This window comes from Anabrus simplex, chromosome 2, assembly GCF_040414725.1.
Source record: "Anabrus simplex isolate iqAnaSimp1 chromosome 2, ASM4041472v1, whole genome shotgun sequence".
NCBI lineage: Eukaryota > Metazoa > Arthropoda > Insecta > Orthoptera > Tettigoniidae > Anabrus > Anabrus simplex.
The window spans coordinates 651,714,326-651,734,143 of NC_090266.1; the positions used below are offsets into that span (position 1 = coordinate 651,714,326).

Consider the following 19,818-nt stretch of genomic DNA (forward strand, 5'->3'; position numbering starts at 1 on the left):
GAGGGTCTGCCTTACAAGGGCTGCACTCGGCTAGAAATAGCCAGACGAAATTATTATTATACAGGAAATGAATCACAGTTCAAAATACCGATTTAATTTTCGTCCATTCTGTGACAAGAGACCACTGGCGTTCTAACGCCTTGTTCAGTAATTTAATGATTATTTACATGTTAGCATTATAAATTATTGAAATTCACGGCTAATACAGCATTGCAGCAAAACAACTTGCCACAATACATAAATTAATAGACTACCCTTCCATCCATAGTGAAATGGGGATCTTGTGTGATCCACTGCTTCAGCCAGTAGGACTTGGATGATTTTTCGTTGGGCATTGCCGCAAACACACTGCTTCTTCTTCTTCTTCTTCTTCTTCTTCTTCTTCCACTTCACAATAAATCACAACACGTTCTGAACGTAAAGCGTACGCGTACAACAGTTTGCGTGGAAAGGAAGGTACAGGGCATGTGGGTTGTGCAACATAGTTCGACATTGACTGGTTTTCGCATATGTCTTAGGAGGTTGGAGGGTTGAAGGCTTCGAGGTCAAATTTTTCCTTGCTTCTGCTGATGGAAATTTCCCTAGAACTATTTCTGGTGACTTCTGAGAATTCCCATTTTTGTTCATGGGGTAAACAGATATTGAGGAAAGAGAAGATAATTCTGTCGAGCTCACTAGCTACAATATAATGCACTGGAAGAAAATTGGCTTTTTTAAAATACAGTCAAAGGGTATCAAATAAGTAATTGTACTCCAAATAGACACAAACGCCTGAAATAGGCATTTATAGGCACAATAAAACCAACAAAATATAGCTAAAATGACCCTAAAACAGATTTATATCTCAAAACCCTGCGTTTCTGAACATAGGAATAATATAGGCAAATAGGCAAATTCCTGTCTCTAGTGATGGCATCTCTGGCAAACGATTAATGAAGTGGGAAAAGAGGTTACGTTTAATGCTCTTAATCTGCAACAAGGTATACGACAGTTATGTATTGCCACAAGACTATCTCACTTCTATCTGCATACCACTCCACAAGAAGGGATCAACACGGAATTGTGGGAATTACCAAACCATCTCACTTGTATCACGTGTAAATAAAATCTTGCCGCATATTATAAACAAATGGCTGAAGCCGTTCATTAAATATCAGCTCCCGCCAGAACAGGCTGGCTTTTTCAAGGGAAGAGGAACAAGGAACCACCCCCCCACTTGGCACTACAGCCCTGAAATGCCTTGGACTACCAAGTGACCGCTGCTCAGCCCAAGGCCTGCAAGTTACGAGGTGTCATGTGGTCAACACGACAAATCCCCTCGGTCGTTATTATTGGTTTCGAAGACCGGAGCCGCTATCTCACCATCAGGTAGCTCCTCAATTCGAATCAGGTAGGCTGAGTGGACCTCGAACCAGTCCTCAGATCTATGTAAAAATCCCTGACCTGGCCGGGAATCGAACTCAGAGCCTCCGGGTAAGAGGCAGGCATGCTACCCCTACACCACGGGGCCGGCAACAAGGGAACACATACTAAATATTTGTCAGATGGTTGAGAAGGCACTAGAATTTATTGTTTCTGTGCTTTGTTGGCTATCAAGAGGCTTTTGATTGCATTTTGTGGATGAAATTGTTGTCTGTTCTAGAGGAAATGGGAATTCTGTCTCATCTCATTTCACTTATGAAAGGCTTGTACACTAACAACTTGGCCAAAGTAATAATGGATGGTGAATTATCATCATCTTTCGAAGTTTCTAAAGATGTGCAACAAGGGTGCATCTAATTACCTCAGTTGTTTAACCTCTACAGTGAATATATCATAAGGCAATCCTGAGATGATTGGGAAGAAGGATTCTAGATTGGCGGGGAGAGAATCAATAACCTACGTCTTGCATATGACACCACACTTGTAGCCAGCAGTATACAGGAGCTTGCTGAAGTAATGGATCATGCCCAACATGAAAGTCTTAGTCTTGGTATGGAGATTGACTGGAGCAGGACAAAATAATTATCGTCAACAAAGGTGCAGCAATTCAGCTACCACAGCACCTAAGCTACCTCCAAAAAGTTTGTCAATTTACTACCTGGGTTCAATAATAGAGGATACATGTAGTTGTGAAGAGGAAATGATATGTCGCATTTTAGTGGGATGTATAGCTATGGCAAAATTAAAGAAGCTCTGGCAGGATAGAGCAATTACACTGAATGCGAAGAAAAGACTAGCCCACTCACCTCTGTTCTTTATGTATGGATAAAAGTCATAGACCATAAACGCTAAAGATAGAAACCAAATCTATGCCTTTAAAATGTGGTGCTGGAGACGGATGTTACAAATATCGTGGACAGCTAGGCAAACAAATGATTCTGTCATCCAGGAAGACAGTCTATGCCAAGTTGTGTACCAGAGAATTCAGCAATTCTTTGGCCACATTACGAGGAGAAAGATGACAGCTTGAAAAATCTAGTTGTGGAAGGGAAAGTTTATGGCAATAGATCAAGAGGACAAGTCGCAAAGGAGATGGGTTGATCAAATCAGAGAGATCACTAACTTGCCATGGAGAACTACTGTCCAGAAGATGCAAAATAAAACAGAATGGCATCAGCAACAAAGTCCTTGGGTCACGATACTCAGTCATGAGTTTAACAACTAGAGAGAAAGAGTGTTAATGCTTGAATCAAACTATCCAGGGTAATAGATCCAGCCTTCTCTGGAATACTCCATTCTAGTTCAATGGTTTGGAGAGCAGACCTCTTATATCTTTACATCCACAGCCATCATCACCAGCACACACACTGAGATTTGCTTGCTTCCTGCATCTGGTGCGTGCAGAGAAGGTAGCATGGGAGGGGGTAATTCCAAGGCGTTTGCACCAAGACATGGTCTGCATTTCAAGTCTATGGGTAAGGTAAGTAATGAAATTATGCAGTTCATGTATAATTCAATAATATCACTAATATTCATCTTGAATATGTTTCTGATAATAATAATAATAATAATAATAATAATAATAATAATAATAATAAAGGTAATTTTTCTGACACTATTTTCTAATCTTCATGAATACATTCCTCCACATGGGGTTGGTATCAGGAAACATATACAGGCATAAGACCGGGCTTAATTCACATAAGTGCCAACCCCCAGTAGTTGGGAATAGGCCAGGAACAACAAGAACAGTTAATTATTTCACACAGAATTACTATAACACCATAAATGATTTTTGTACAAAACTGAGAACTGCAAAAGTATGTGCAGGGTTCTACCACTTCCTTACTTTATGGATCAGGGTACAATAATTCATAAAATGTGCAGAGAAGGTAGCATGGGAGGGGGTAATTCCAAGGCGTTTGCACCAAGACATGGTCTGCATTTCAAGTCTATGGGTAAGGTAAGTAATGAAATTATGCAGTTCATGTATAATTCAATAATATCACTAATATTCATCTTGAATATGTTGCTGATGATAATAATAATAATAATAATAATAATAATAATAATAATAATAATAAAGGGAATTTTTCTGACACTATTTTCTAATCTTCATGAATACATTCCTCCACATGGGGTTGGTATCAGGAAACATATACAGGCATAAGACCGGGCTTAATTCACATAAGTGCCAACCCCCAGTAGTTGGGAATAGGCCAGGAACAACAAGAACAGTTAATTATTTCACACAGAATTACTATAACACCATAAATGATTTTTGTACAAAACTGAGAACTGCAAAAGTATGTGCAGGGTTCTACCACTTCCTTACTTTATGGATCAGGGTACAATAATTCATAAAATGTTTTCTGAACTCTGTTCAGTACTATGAAGTATGCTGGTAACATTCTACTAAACACTATCCAGAAGTTTAATTTCTTCCTTTATTTTCACCAGGCAGATAGAGACTGTAGCCGGTCCCATGGTGTAGGGGTAGTGTGCCTGCCTCTTACCCGGAGGCCCCGGGTTTGATTCCCGGCACGGCCAGGGACTTTTACCTGGATCTGAGGGCTGATTGGAGGTCTACTCAGCCTACATGATTACAATTGAGGAGCTATCTCGAGAGCCAAGAATAACGGCCCAGAGGATTTGTCGTGCTGTGTAAAACCTATAACATTATAAATCTGTCAGTAGGAAATGTATTCAATTTTCTAGGTACTCTCATTTTTCTTCCCATGTCCCGTAAGTACTCCTAAATTTTAAAATGTTCATCAGAGCTTTCATAACATTCTTTTGACTTCATTGTGTAGTTTGTGTGGAGAATCATATCACTGAAATATTTTTAATTTTCAGGATAAATACTTGGATAGATTCCTTAACATGTGTGCTGCTCTGGAAGAAGGGAATATTCCTTCACGGATAGGAGAGGCAAACATTGAAAGTGAATTAAAAATCAGGTAAGTAGAGCCTCTTCTTTTCTATACTTATAAACTCCTTTCAATTCAATTTCAATTCAATTCTATCTCATAGAATACATTACATTTTCTAGAAGAACTTGCTTATTGTTGTACCTTAGTGGTGTGTGAATTTGCACTTGTTTTTTTTTGTGGATGAATAGAAGGAATAGACAACTAATATGTTGAGTAACTAATCAACATTTTTTCCTGACTTGGATGGGCTTCTAGTGGCAATTGGATAGGAAAGGGCTAGTACTGGGAAGGAAGCAACCATAGCGTTAAAGAAGATACAGCTCCAACATTTGTCTGGTGGGAAAATGGGAGACCACAGAAACACATCTTCAGGTCTCCTGATGGTGTGGTTCAAACCCATCATCTCAAGAAAACAAGCTTAGATGGCTCATGCGACACAGCCAGTTTGGTTGGTGGCTAGTCAATAATTTTACTTTTTAAAGTAACATTTTACCTCATTGAACCAATTAAACGTCCAGTCTGCATCATTGCTGCTCATTACATAGCTGTCCGGCTCCATGGCTAAATGGTTAGCATGCTGGCCTTTGGTCACAGGGGTCCCGGGTTCGATTCCCGGCAGGGTCGGGAATTTTAACCATCATTGGTTAATTTCACTGGCACTGGGGCTGGCTGTATGTGTCGTCTTCATCATCATTTCATCCTCATCACGACGCGCAGGTCACCTACGGGTGTCAAATCGAAAGACCTGCACCTGGCGAGCCGAATATGTCCTCGGACACTCCCGGCACTAAAAGCCATACGCCATTTCATTTCATTACATAGCTGACTGGCTGTAGGGTGTTAAATGAAGTATAAAATTTTGCAGTACGGTGTTGCCCCTGAACTCGTATTATTTCACTATGCAGAATCGTCCCCTTCCTTGTCATTTGTGAGTTACAAGTCATATTTATGGTGATCAGTGAAGTTGATTGAAGTGTAACTCTGTGAATTCACTGCACATGGATCCATTGAGTGTCAAAAATAAATTCACTTAAATGTCACCATATGTAGCCGGCCCTGTGGTGTAGGGATAGCGTGCTTGTCTCTTACCCGGAGGCCCCGGGTTCGATTCCCGGGCAGGTCAGGGATTTTTACCTAGACCTGAGGGCTGGTTCAAGGTCCACTCAGCCTACATGATTAGAATTGAGGAGCTATCTGACGGTGAGATGGCGGCCCCGGTCTAGAAAGCCAACAATAACGTCCGAGAGGATTCGTCGTACTGACCACACGACACCGCGTAATCTGCAGGCCTTCAGGCTGAGCAGCGGTCGCTTGGTAGGCCAAGGCCCTTCAAGGGCTGTAGTGCGATGGGGTTTGGTTTGGTCACCATATGTGACGAAGTCGGTCAAGAGTTAACTTTCTATGTCATGTTTTTTGGTAATATTTGAAGCCATTGCTTTTCAGTTCCAACTCAGTTAATTTACATATAAATCTAAGTTTCTTCACTGTGTTGAATCTAATTTATAAATAAATTGTAACCTTCCCTTATAGGATATTAAAATCTTTTAGCTCTTTGTAACTCGCGTAACAATTATTAACATCTCTTCACCCGAACAGCCTTAACTACAAAGTACTGTACTGCCCTAAGTTCTGTCAGTACTTTCAGTGCATATAATTTCTAAATAAAACTATGCAAACCCATTAATATACATACGTTCTGGGAGGAAAAAACACACACACACACAAAATGCTACAGAGTGAACATACTCATATTCAAAATGATCACCATATGCAGCAACACATCAGCAAAGACATTGAGGCCACTCATCAACAGCTGCACGAATCATGTCCATTGGAATTTTTTTGACAGGTGACATGATAGGTTGTTTTAATATTTCAATACTGCGGTGCCATTTTTGACATGCTATCACCTCGAGCTTCTCCCACAGGAAATAATCCAATGGATTGAGGTCCAGACTTCCACTACGCCAGTCAGCAGCAGCATTGAACTGTGGTATATTGGTTGCCAATCACTGCTGTGTCGCTTTTCTTTTGTGTGCAGGAGCGCTATCCTACTGAAAAATCCATGATATCCCTTCAAACAGCTTTTACAACATTGTCTGGTAGACACCTACAGAAGTCTTTACTCCACCTTTGCAAAAATGCACCTCCGTTGCTCCCCACCAGGAAACTGCCCACCATACCATGACAGAAGCAGGGTGATGTCCGCCCTGCACACATGAAACCTGTGAGCTTGCATCCGGGAGATAGAGGGTTCGAATCCCACTGTCGGCAGCCCTGAGGATGGTTTTCCATGGTTTCCCATTTTCACACCAGGCAAATGCTGGGGCTGTACTTAATGAAGGCCACGGCGGCTTCCTTCCAACTCCTAGGCCTTTTCTATCCCATCATCGCCATAAGACCTATCTGTGTCAGTGCGACGTAAAGCCACTAGCAAACAAGAATCTTCTCTCTTGCTTCTGTGGAGGAATGTCCGCACACACGATCTTCCACAGTGAAAATTTTTTCATCTCGGTAGGATGTCATGATACTGGCTCTCCCTACATGTCATTAAGAAAGCCTGGAATCGAACCCAGCGTATTTCTTTTAATTTTAATATTTCAGTTAGTAAATACTGCATCTTTTATATGCATCAACACATAAATCATCCTTCAAAATATGTGCCGTACTTCGTGGAGATGTATTCATTATATGAGACAAAATTGTTTGTTTGCGCAAAGGATTGCAAAGAATCCTTGCACAAACAGCATTCACAACTTCTTTTTTGCATACACACCTAGGACGGCCCAATCTGATGTGATCAGCAGTTGCACCCGTTTGTTTAAACCATGCTTTTTTTTTTTTTTTTTTGCTGGGGGCTTTACGTCGCACCGACACAGATAGGTCTTATGGCGACGATGGGAGAGGAAAGGCCTAGGAGTTGGAAGGAAGCGGCCATGGCCTTAATTAAGGTACAGCCCCAGCATTTGCCTGGTGTGAAAATGGGAAACCACGGAAAACCATCTTCAGGGCTGCCGAGAGTGGGGCTCGAACCCACTATCTCCCGATTACTGGATACTGGCCGCACTTAAGCGACTGCAGCTATCGAGCTCGGTAAACCATGCTATTGTCCAAAATAGAAATCATTCGTGATACCGAGAGGTTTCATCATAGAAAAAAAAAATGTCCTTAGCTCGCTTTCCACAATGAAATAACACCAGTACAGCGATACGATTCTCATACACTCCCCACTACATTCTTCACTGCTGCCTGCTGTTGCCACACTGCAAGCAGGTTACTATGGAGTCATGAAAGACGATGAAATACAGCGTTGCCACGCTTCTTCATTCACCATATTACAACGCGTTTAGATTTAGATTTTATTGACAGAAGTTACGGGCCCTACTGTGTATAAGAAAATGATACAACTATTCACAGGGTCACAACTGAAAATAATTCCCTCTTTTATGATTAAAATCAACAAACATATCACCAAAACTTGAAATAAAATTTTGTGCCGCTATAATATGTTATCACAGAAATAAATGAATAATTGAGTTTTGCCTAGCACGAGTACATCTCTTCTCCCAGGGCACATATATATGCTGGCCAGTCTCCAAATTTGCTTATAACTTTACCTGACACTATTTAAATCCTGAAAATGAATCTGGGTTGCATGCCATGTTTTCGTTCCCCAATAAACTTTTTCATAACTTTAACTATTGAATTTACTGAGAATTAACTATCATCAAAATATTCTAACGGCACTCAAAATATACAATTACATATCCTTCTCCCTCATTTCACAACACAATATATCTGTACCCTTCACTTTAAAGATTTACACTGTTCATACGTCATATGGTAATATCCCTTATAAAAGATCGAACATGTATAACTTTCACTTGACATTCAAACTAGTAAGGACAAGGTGCCAAAGTTCTACAACAAGCATTACGATTGGTAGCCACTTATTTACTGAGTGCATCCCTAACCTAAGGCACATTACTTCTTCAGTCTCAAGTCACTGCACCAATTTCATTGATGTATATACAGATTTCAGATGGCCAAGCCTCTTGATTTACAATTAGTAAATATGAGATCACCATCCCATTTTAACCACATGTGTACATTGAATAAGAACCACCATCAGCATAGGAGATGAGAATAATAAGTACCAGTACTGTACGAGGTAATAATATAAATCATCCTTCAAAATACGTGCCGTACTTCGTGGAGATGTTTTCATTATATGAGACAAAATTGTTTGTTTGCGCAAAGGATTGCAAAGAATCCTTGCACAAACAGCATTCACAACTTCTTTTCTGCATACACACCTAGGACGGCCCAATCTGATGTGATCAGCAGTTGCACCCGTTTGTTTAAACCATGCTATTGTCCAAAATAGAAATCATTCGTGATACCGAGAGGTTTCATCATAGAAAAAATGTCCTGTAACATTAACTCTTATAATACATTCATACCTCAATCAGTGTCACAATAAATACAGAGTCAAATCATAGTATACTTTAACATTTCTTAATAGTAAAACATGCTCGCAATGTCATACTCCTGCATACTGCTGTGATTGAGTTACATCATCATCATCATTGCTAGTTGAAAATAACAAGTCAACTCCTCGTGATGTAAAAATGTCAAGTGAAGCAATGAAAACATGAAGTAAAGTCTTTGCAATGCAAAAAATATCAGATCAATTGAAGGCAAGTGTTCCCGATGTAGAAATATAAAATCAAGTGAAGCAAAGTGTTTCGCTATGTGGATACAACAAATCAAATGTTCACAAAGCACAATATCAAGACAAGTCTAGCCAAGTGTCCCTGTCTTACTAAGGCCAGTCCCTATAATGATGTGGACCATGTGGAGATCGCATCCTTAAAAGCGAGTGGTGGTTGTTTATACACGCTAGAACTCCTAGCATCTTACAATCAACGATACCCTGTTTAAAATAAATTTGAATACTCAGTGTCCTGAATGGCTACTCTGAATTTCACACATAATGTGCTTAGTGCTACTTTTCTGTTTTAAAATGATTGGTTACAGTCTTAAACCTTGATGTCCTGTCTTTAACCAGGTTTTCCAAACTCTTTGATTCATCACTTCCTTTTTTTAATCAGCGAGTTTTAACCGTTTTTCCATATATAGCTCCAGATTCCTCCATTGCACAATCATGAGTAACATTAACTCTTATAATACATTCATACCTCCATCAGTGTCACAATAAATACAGAGTCAAATCATAGTATACTTTAACATTTCTTAATAGTAAAACATGCTCGTAATGTCATACTCCTGCATACTGCTGTGATTGAGTTACATCATCATCATCATCATTTAATACACTAGGTTGAATTTATACATTGATTTTGAGAGAACGGCTGAACCGATTGACATTGTAAAGCATTCTGACGAAAGCTATTGGCCTGTAGACTTGCAGAGTGTCGTTAAAAGCATAAAAATGCCTTGCCATATATTTTTAAATTATTAAAGAAAAATGTGGCATTCTGATTCGCCAAAACGCTCACCAGTACTTCAAGGCCACCTGGACTGTGGTAGCGCTGAGGCAAATGATGCAAGAGGGGAGGTGGAAGGGGGTAAGCACACATGTGCTGTCTTCCTGTACATCTGTTCCAGTCTGTGTTGAGTTGCATTTGCAGAAAAATGCTTAGTTGAGAAGAAGCTATTCAGCGCAATATTCTCCCTATATTTGCTAGCTTGAAATGAGGTCGGAGAAATGTAAAAGTCCTTTTCTCTGTGTCGTAATTTTAACACTAAAGCTGTGAACTTCTTCCACTGCGGTAGTTAGAAAAGTGAGTCGATCCTCTGTGTCCTAATTTATTGTCATGGAAACCCGAAAGATTGTACTTTTACTATGAGCAAATTGTAATGTGCCGATTTTCAAGCTGATTTGGCTGACATGCTCACAGCAAACCAGGAGTTATCTGCTGATGACAGGTGAGAAACTCTTAACAAATTCTACTCCCCTATTTGAAAACTATCCCCTGGATTCCTATTCTGCTACTTAACCCATTGTTCCCCTGCCTTCTCAATGATGCCATCAGCCAGCATTTCTGGGACTAAATCATCCACAGCTTTTGCATGTGCTTGAGGTATCCGATAACGATAACTAGTAAAACCAGACCCATCTGTAATGTTGAAACTGTGTGTAAACAAATTAATCAAACCCAGTTTATCAGAGAATACATTTACACATTTCATTAAAAATTCATATGACCACTCCTTTTGGTCACTCTCCAGACCAGTCATCCCAACAATCTCCCTCATCTCTATTTCCTTGTCTTATTTTCTGTTGCAATTTGGGATATTTATAACATCTTCTTTAGCTTTTCCAGTATTTCGTGTAGATATCCGTTAAAACTATCACGAAGGTAATAATTTATTCAATTAAATAACACGATATGTCTGTAAACTTCAATTTATAAAGAAGTTAAAGAGAACACACGGTACTTCACTGGACAATTACAGTACTCAATAGTCTTTAGATTGGTTGATGATTGTTGCTGCATTCTGACGAGATCAAAGAGTACATGCACATGGTAATTGTGTAAACAAATACAAAAATCAGCTGATTAATGTATTACGATAATTTGTAGTCTAAGTTCCCGGCATACTTTGTACTTTGTACCTTCGTTTATTCGTCGAGTGAAAGTTAATAGTCAAACTCCTATATCTCCTATATCGCAATAATATTGCAGTTCAAGCCCCCGGCATAGTTTTGACAGAATTATTGTAGACAATCTCTCATTTTTCAGCATTTAAGGACACTTTTATTCTCTGGCCCATGTAATAGGCAAAATAATAGTAATCCTCCAGCTGTAAAAATCATATAACCACATTTCAGTTGATAATAGTAGTGTAGGAACAGTATATTTAGAACCGTATCTTACCTGCTATATTCATGTGTATCTTTGCATGTGTATCTATTAGACCGTAGTAAGATAAAATAGTACTAATAATAATCTGTCTAAGCATTTAGCTTTGTTGGTACTGGTAATCTTTGAGTAGATGTTGCAAATTTCATTTCTGTTTGTGCTTAGTAGTACCATTAGGATATTTAGGATATGTCTGAATGTAGTTAAAAGTTATTGTAGTGTACTGTAGTGTATGAGTAATATCTATTACAAATTAGCATGCTTATTTTATTATTGTAAAATATTTTTGTATTAGGCCTATAGTAGAGGTATCCATAAAATCTCTCTTACTAGAATTCTGTTGTTATAATGAGAATTGTGTAATTTTTGTGTATTCCTTTCAGTATTCAGTAATTAACGGCAGTTTTTATCTTGCTAGGGTGTTGTAGGATAAAAATAGAATACAACTAAGTAGTATTGTAGTGTAGTAGTATATTAATTACCTTATTGTCATGTGATATCTTTGTGTACTATCCTAGACAATATTTCTTTCCTTTTTTTTTTTTTTGCACATAATAATTATTTTATTTTTATTTTATTTTCGTTTTTCTGTAAAGAATAGCTAAGGAGTGCAAGTGTAAGAATTGTGGGTGTGGCCAGGCATTAACGAGTATGAGGGAGGAGTTGGAAAGTTTGAGGGAGACAATTAGGATTCTCTCAGAATACCGGAAGGAAGGTAAGCCTCCCTCAAAGAATGTACAGGATACAGCAGGTGTAAAAGAGGGATGGGAAGGAAAGTGGGGAACTGTAGAAGACAGGTGGTCTAATGTTCTAAGGGGAAGGAGATTACAGGCTAAGGGCCCTATACAGGATCAGAATTTACGACAGGTGTCTGTGAGAAATCGGTATGAGTCACTGCAGATAGAACAACAGATGGAAGATAAGGAACAGGGAACTGTTCCGGAGAAGAGTGGAAGTAGGAGGGAGGGGAAAGGTACGAAAGGGAAATGTAGAATAGAGGATAGGAAAAGTCAGGTTGAACAGGGTCATGGGAGGGAGAAAAGGGAGGAGGAAGTAGCTTCTGCAGCTGTCAGTAAAGATAGGGCAGAAAAGATGGGTAGGGGATCAAATGAGGTGGGTAGGGTTGAGGCTCTTGTCATGGGGGATTCCATTGTTAGACATGTGGGGAAAGTGTGTGGAGGAAAGGGATCCAGGGTAGGTTGTTATCCAGGAATTAGGTTGAGGCAGATGTTGAAGAAAGTAGAAGAGAAGGAGGAGGTTGTAGTGTTTCTCGTTGCTACCAACAATGTAGGCAAGCTGGTATAACTACAGTACCAACATAGTTGGGGAAATGTGGGATCTGGTAAATGCAGCACGTGTGAAGTTTAAGGAAGTGGAGATTGTTATCAGAGGAATACTGTGTAGGAGGGATACTGGCTGGGGAGGGTGATTGGGGATTTAAATAAGACTATAGTGTGGGTATGTGGGAAACTGGGAGTGAGATTTCTAGATCCTAATGGGTTGGTAGGAGATTGCAATCTGCGCTCAGATGGCCTTACCTTAAACTGCAGTCATACAAATGAGTTAGGAAATTTGTTTGGAAGGATTATAAGGAGGTGCATGTAGGAAAGCGGGGTGGTCTACGGAGCGGTGGTAAGGGTACAGGGTTCTGGAAGTGGAGTAGGGATGACATAAAAACATTAGTGTTGAACTGTAGAAGTATTGTAAAGAAAGGAACAGAATTAAGTAATTTGATAGATATATACTTACAAGATATTGTAATAGGAGTTGAATCATGGCTGGGAAATGTTATAATAGATGCAGAAATTTTCTTATGGAACTGGAGTGTGTATCATAGAGATAGGATAAGAATGGTAGGAGGGGGAGTGTACATTCTGGTAAAAGCAGAATTTGTAAGCTATTTCTAAAGATAATAGGCTTGGTGAATTCCAGTTAGACCATGTTGCTATAGCATGGCAAAATCATACGGACATACAGAACGTCAAGGTATTACGAGGAGCCAACATAGATTTTGATCACTACCTTTCACTTGTCAAGATTAATATGCAACCCTTTAGAAAAACACCAACTCTCCAAAGTAGCCATAAGATACCCAGGTTCAACACACTGCGACTGCGCGATGAGGATTGTGATTTTCAGGATACCCTCAGGAAGAATACAGAGAAAGAAGGATGGCCTGCCTTACAAAAGGCCTTACTGGATGCCGCTCAAGAAACTATCCCTGCCTCATCAACCAAAGGCAAACACCCATGGTGGAGTTCCAAGTGTGATGAGGTTATAGAAGAAAGGCGTAAAGCCTGGACTAGGTGGAACCGACATAAAATTGAAGCCAATTATGAAGCCTTCCTCATGCAAAGAAAAGCTACAGCTAACACCATCTGCAGTGCCAAGAGAAATTACCTCAGGAGCCTAATGCAACAGGCTGAAAATAATTTTCAGGGAAACGACTCAAGAGACCTGTACAAAGGACTTGAGAAGCAAACGACCCAGTACACAGCTCCTACCCTCATCCTCCACGGGCCAGATGGAAAACTTCAAATGAACAATAAAGACTGTACCAAAACTCTTGCAGATTATTTCCAGAAGCTACTAAATGCAGAGGAACCTAAAGAAAAGCTTATTTTCCATGAGCCTTCACACAGGAACCCTGATTCTCAACCACCTACGAGAGAAGAAATAAAGGACATCATCGCTGGTCTCAAGAACAACAAGGCTTCAGGTGAAGACGGCATAGTTGCTGAGATGTGGAAACATGCAGATGACCAGTCTTTGCAGAGCATCCATAAAATCATGGACAACAGAGTCCCTACCTGAAGGATGGACGTCTGCCGTGATTCATCCCCTCCACAAGAAGGGAAGTAAGAGAGACCTCAACAATTATAGAGGTATTTCCTTGTTACAAATTACCTACAAGATCCTCTATGTAGCCCTGCTCAATAGAGTCACTACACAGATAGACTCACAGTTAGGTGAATACCAAGCTGGTTTCTGTAAGACTAGATCTTGTCCAGAACAGATACACAATCTTAAGACAGTTCTCAATTACATAAGCCGAGGTGAACATCCCTGGGTGGTGGTCCTAGTAGATTTTCAGAAAGCTTATGACTCTGTGGACAGAGACACCCTTTTCTCCATACTATGGGAACTTGGTCTGGATGGGAATACCCTACGATTGGTTCAAGCCACTCTGAGAAACACGACGTCCAAGGTCAGGTTCAGAGGTGAACTATCCGAAAGCTTTCCAATCAGAACAGGAGTTAGACAGGGTGATAGTCTCTCCTGCATTCTCTTCAACTATGTCCTGGGAAAGATCATTAGGGAATGGAGAATGATGCTACCACCGGGAGCTGGACTGAAGCTTGGGTACAAGAGAGACAACCTCATTGTCCTGTGCCTAGCCTTTGCCGATGACCTCATTCTTCTGGCAAACAATATAGAGGAGGCTACCTACAACTTACAGAGTCTTTATAGTGTAGCGGTTAAGACTGGTCCGAAGATCAGCATCCAGAAGACTGAATTCATGACCAATATCAAGGAGACCCCTTCTACAATTCCTCTCACAGACGCTACCATACGAAAAGTACCTGCAGTTAAGTACTTGGGAGAATGGATCTCTGCGAATCAGAGCGAGAACCTAGCCATAGGTGCCAGATGTACCAAGTTTGAAAGGGCTTATCACTCGCATCGTAGTATCTATTCATCTAAGTGCCTCTCCAAGAACCTCAAACTCAGACACTACAACTCGGTAGTCAAACCATCTGTTCTGTATGCTTCTGAGTGCCTTGTAATGGCTAGGAAGGACTCACTCAGAAAGCTGGAGTTAAAAGAGAGGAAGATCCTGAGGAGGATATTAGGACCAATCAGAGAGGAAGGAGGCACTTACAGAATCCGCCATAATGATGAACTGTATGAACACCAGGAGGACATTGTCACGTCTATAAGGAAAAGGCGCCTGACCTTTTATGGACACTTGGCCCGTCTGGATTCCAAAAGACTCACCAACAGGATATTCACAGTAACAGGAAGAGGCAAGGCTTCTAAGAACAACTGGATCACGTCAGTTAAGTTGGATATGGAACTACTAGATATCCCACTGGGACAAACTCATGACCGACTACTGTTCCGTCAAGCCATCCGACACGGAGTTTTCCCAACGTCCCTTACAAGTGAGAAGACTACAGGTACTAAGTGGACGGAGGAGAGAAAGCTGGCTCATAGTCAGCAAATGAAGGAGTATTGGAAGAAGAAGAAAGCAACAACTTTACCGAAGAGTAGATATGAGCTCCGAGGTCCTCAGTAGGTCTAAATGACAAAGAAGAAGAATAGGCAACTTGATGTCTTTGGAGTGTACAGACCGGAAAAGGGTAGAGCTGACACTGATTCAGAATTATTTGATAAGATAATCAGCTGTGTGGGAAACGACATGGAAAGGAATGTGATTGTAGTGGGAGATTGGAATTTACCAAATGTCAGTTGGGAAGGTAATGTGAATGACAGGAGGCATGACCAACAAATGGCAAATAAATTAATATGGGATGGACAGCTTATTCAGAAAGGGATGGAACCAACTAGAGGGAGGAATATCCAGGACGTGGTGAAGGTAAAACCAAATGAGCACTATAGAGAAACCAAATTAATACATGGCATTAGTGATCATGAAGCTGTTTTTGTCGTAGTTAAAAATAAATGTGATAGAAAGGAAGGTCTTAAAAGTAGGACTATTAGGCAGTACCATATGGCTGATAAAGCAGGCATGAGCCAGTTTCTAAAAAGTAACTATGATCGGTGGAAGACGGTAAATAAAAATATGAACAGACTCTGGGGGTTTAAAGCAATTGTTGAGGAATGTGAATACAGGTTTGTACCTTTAAAGGTGGTAAGGAATGGTAAAGACCCACCTTGTTATAATAGAGAAATAAAGGAATTAAGAAGGAGGTGCAGGTTGGAAAGTAATAGATTTAGAAATGGGGAAGGAACTTAGTAGGAAACTGAATTTAGTAAAGAAGTCAGCTAAGGATAACATGATGGCAAGCATAATTGGCAGACTTACAAATTTTAGTGAAAAATGGAAGGATATGTATAGGTACTTTTAAGGCAGAAACAGGTTCCAAGAAGGCCATTCCAGGAATCATTAATGAACAAGGGGAGTGTGTATGTGAGAATCTTCAAAAGGCAGAAGTATTCAGTCAGCAGTATGTAAAGATTGTTGGTTACAAGGATTATATGCATATATAGAAGGTGACTAATGCTAAGGAAGTATTAAAATTTACTTATGATAACAATGATATTTACAATAACATACAAAAGTTGAAAAATAGAAAAGCGGCTGGAATTGATAAGATTTCTGGGGATATACTAAAGTCAATGGGTTGGGATATAGTACCATATCTGAAGTACGTATTTGATTATTTTTTGCATGAAGGAGCTATTCCAAATGAATGGAGAATTGCTATAGTAGCCCCTATGTATAAAGGGAAGGGTGATAGACATAAAGCTGAAAATTTCAGGCCAGTAAGTTTGACATGCATTCCATGTAAGCTTTGGGAATGCATTCTTTCTGATTTTATTAGACATGTTTGCAAAATTAATAACTGGTTCGATATAAGGCAGTTCGGATTTAGGAAACGTTATTCCACTGAAGCTTAACTTGTAGTACTACAGCAAGATATGCCAGATATCTTGTATTCAGGTCAAGTGGACTTTATCACAATTGACCTTTCTGAAGCATTTGATAGGGTTGATCATGGGAGACTACTGGCAGAAATGAGTGCAATTGGACTAGATAAAAGAGTGACTGAATGGGTTGCTGTATTTCTAGAAAATAGATCTCAGATAATTAGAGTAGGCAAAGCATTATCTGACTCTGTAATAATTAAGAGGGGAATTCCTCAAGGCATTTTAATAGACTTTTATGTTTACTTATATGTATATATAAATGATATGAATAAAGAAGTGGAATCAGAGATAAGGCTTTTTGCAATGATGTTATTCTGTATAGAGTAGTAGGTGGTTTGCAGAATTGTGAGCGACAGCAAATTGACCTCGATAATGTTGTGAAATGGACAGCAGGCAATGGTATGCACTAGCCATGCTTCTTGGTAGGTGTGCTACCAAGTAGTTGGTAAAACTGATGAGCCCAATTTAGCACACTGGGATGAAACACTGGCAAACAGGAATGAGTGAGCTGGAAAATTTATAATGTCCAATGATGTACCATCTATGTTTGTATTATAAATTTACTCATTCGGGACAAATATTTTAGGCTTCCTATGAGAATCAACATCTATATCATTCCTCTGGTTCATACATGTTCTGTTACGTGAGACACTGGTTTGTCATCGTATTCCAGCTATTCTGTTTCTGCTATGAGGCGCTGATAGGAATGGGCAGGGTGTGCACTTAATGGAAAATATCAGAGCATTGTTCATCGCCGTCTATGGCGGAGTCATTCTAACTCTGGAACTTTTCACTGTTAATATTGTTTGTAAAAACAGGGGTAACTGTCCCTTTTTTTTTTTTTTTTTTTCAGTTGATCAAGTATTTCATATGATAACATTTCTTTTAAATGCAACGTTCCAGTCAATTAATATTGCACTCTGATGAGAGTACTGATGTGATTGTAATGACCTATGTTGAATTCATTGTAATGTTTGTCTGTATCTGTTGCAACATCACGGGAAAAACGGATGTGTGAATTTAAATGAAACTTTGTGTTCTGTTTAGAATAAGTTTGATTATGATCTTAGCTATGTTTTTAAAAAATCAGAAGGAGGATGTGCTTCACATGGGGCATAATGTATAAAAATCGTATCTCTCTCAGGTTGGTTTTCATGAAATAGCTCATGGCGATTTTTCGTTCTGTACTTTTTTTCTGATACAGGCAAAAATAGTACAAATATCAGTGGCAGTCATGTGAAAGTTTAAGTCCAAAAGCAGGTTACTAACTGTATAGATTGTAAAGAGAGTTGGTATGGAAATTGTTCCAATAGTGTTTTAAAGGCTTTGTACATCTGTCAGTAATTTCTGAATACTAACCTGATACATGGCTTTCTTTTATACGGGAAGGAAGGGACCATATAAAAATCAGCAATAATGCAAAAGAAAATGAGAGTGCAAAGGGCCACAGAGGGCAAAGAAGCGAGTACATCACAAGAAGTTGCTGACAGGTACAGGCATCCCCACTAATATGTCTCAGAATGTGGGCAAAAAATGCGAGTGGTGGACAAACATGTAATCCTGCACACGTTAAGTGATTGCCCCATCAGTGATGGCTACTACAGGTAGTATAGAGTAAAATAAAGGGGAACCCTATATCCAATGATTTAGTTGTATCTGGATAAGAGATTCTGAAAGAAAGGGTGTTTTATGTGTCCTGTTTTTGTTATAATTTAATATTACTCTCGTTTATATCCAAGATAGGCACTTTAAACAACAACAATAATAATATAATAATAATAATAATATAATAATAATAATAATAATAATAATAATAATAATAATAATCATCATCATCATCCTCATCATCATCTTGGTCTTATATCGAAGGAAAGGAACAGTGACAATTATTATTATTTCATAAGCTGAGAAGGAATAAAAACAGAATATACACTTTATTCTTTATTTTGTTTATGTAAGTATTTGTTTTGAAATGGCTTAATTTTAAGCTTAGCTTTCATTATAAATCATTTTAGTTACTTGGGTAGTAGAATAAATAACGATGGCAGAAGGACAACATAAAATGCAGACGAGCACAAATAGCGAAGACCTTTCTTAAGAAAAGAAGTTTGCACACTTTGAACATTGATATGCTAATTAGAACGATTTTTTGAAGACCATTGTCTGGAGCGTGGTATTGTATGGAAATGAAACATGAACAATAACTAGCCCGGAAAGAAAGAAAATAAAAGCTTTAGAAATGTGGTGTTGCAGAAGAATCCTGAAGGTAACGTGGGTAGATCGAATCACTGTTGAAGAGATACTGGTTCATATTGGTGAGAGGAGAACAATTTGGTTAAATTTGACCAGAATATGTTAGAATGATAGGACACATCTTAAGATACCTAGGACTTGTTCAGTTGTTTTTTTGTTTTTTTTAATTTACCGGGCAAGGTGGCCGTGCGGTTAGGAGCTCGCAGGTAGTGGGTTCGAACCCCACTGTCGGCAGCCCTGAAAATGGTTTTCCGTGGTTCCCATTTTCACACTAGGCAAATGCTGGGGCTGTACCTTAATTAAGGCCACGGCCGCTTCCTTTCTATTCCTAGGCCTTTCCTGTCCCAGCATCGCCATATGACCTATCTGTGTTGGTGCGATGTAAAGCAACTAGCAGTTGGTTTTTTATAGAAGTGTAGGCGGTAAGAACAGTAGGGGTAGACTAAGGCATGAATACGACAAACAAATTAGAGTAGATTTAGGTTGTAGTAGTTACGTAGAAATGAAAAGGGTAGCACAGGATAGGAAGGCATTGAAAGCTGCACCAAACTAGTCTATGGACTGATGACCAAAACAACAGAGTGTAAGTGAAGTATTTGGGGGAAGAATGATGGTGTTATTTGTGTGATTTACAGATTGAATAT

The 19,818-nt window shown here is 39.4% G+C and overlaps 1 protein-coding gene across 1 annotated transcript in view; it reads left to right on the forward strand.

Moving 5' to 3' along the window:
- Positions 1-19,818, forward strand: part of Zir (Zizimin-related) — a 541,699-nt gene that overhangs the window by 232,177 nt on the left and 289,704 nt on the right. Inside the window, exon 15 of the mRNA XM_067141133.2 lies at positions 4,279-4,382. Coding sequence (XP_066997234.1) covers positions 4,279-4,382 — 104 coding nt within the window. The remainder of the gene's footprint in view (positions 1-4,278; positions 4,383-19,818) is intronic.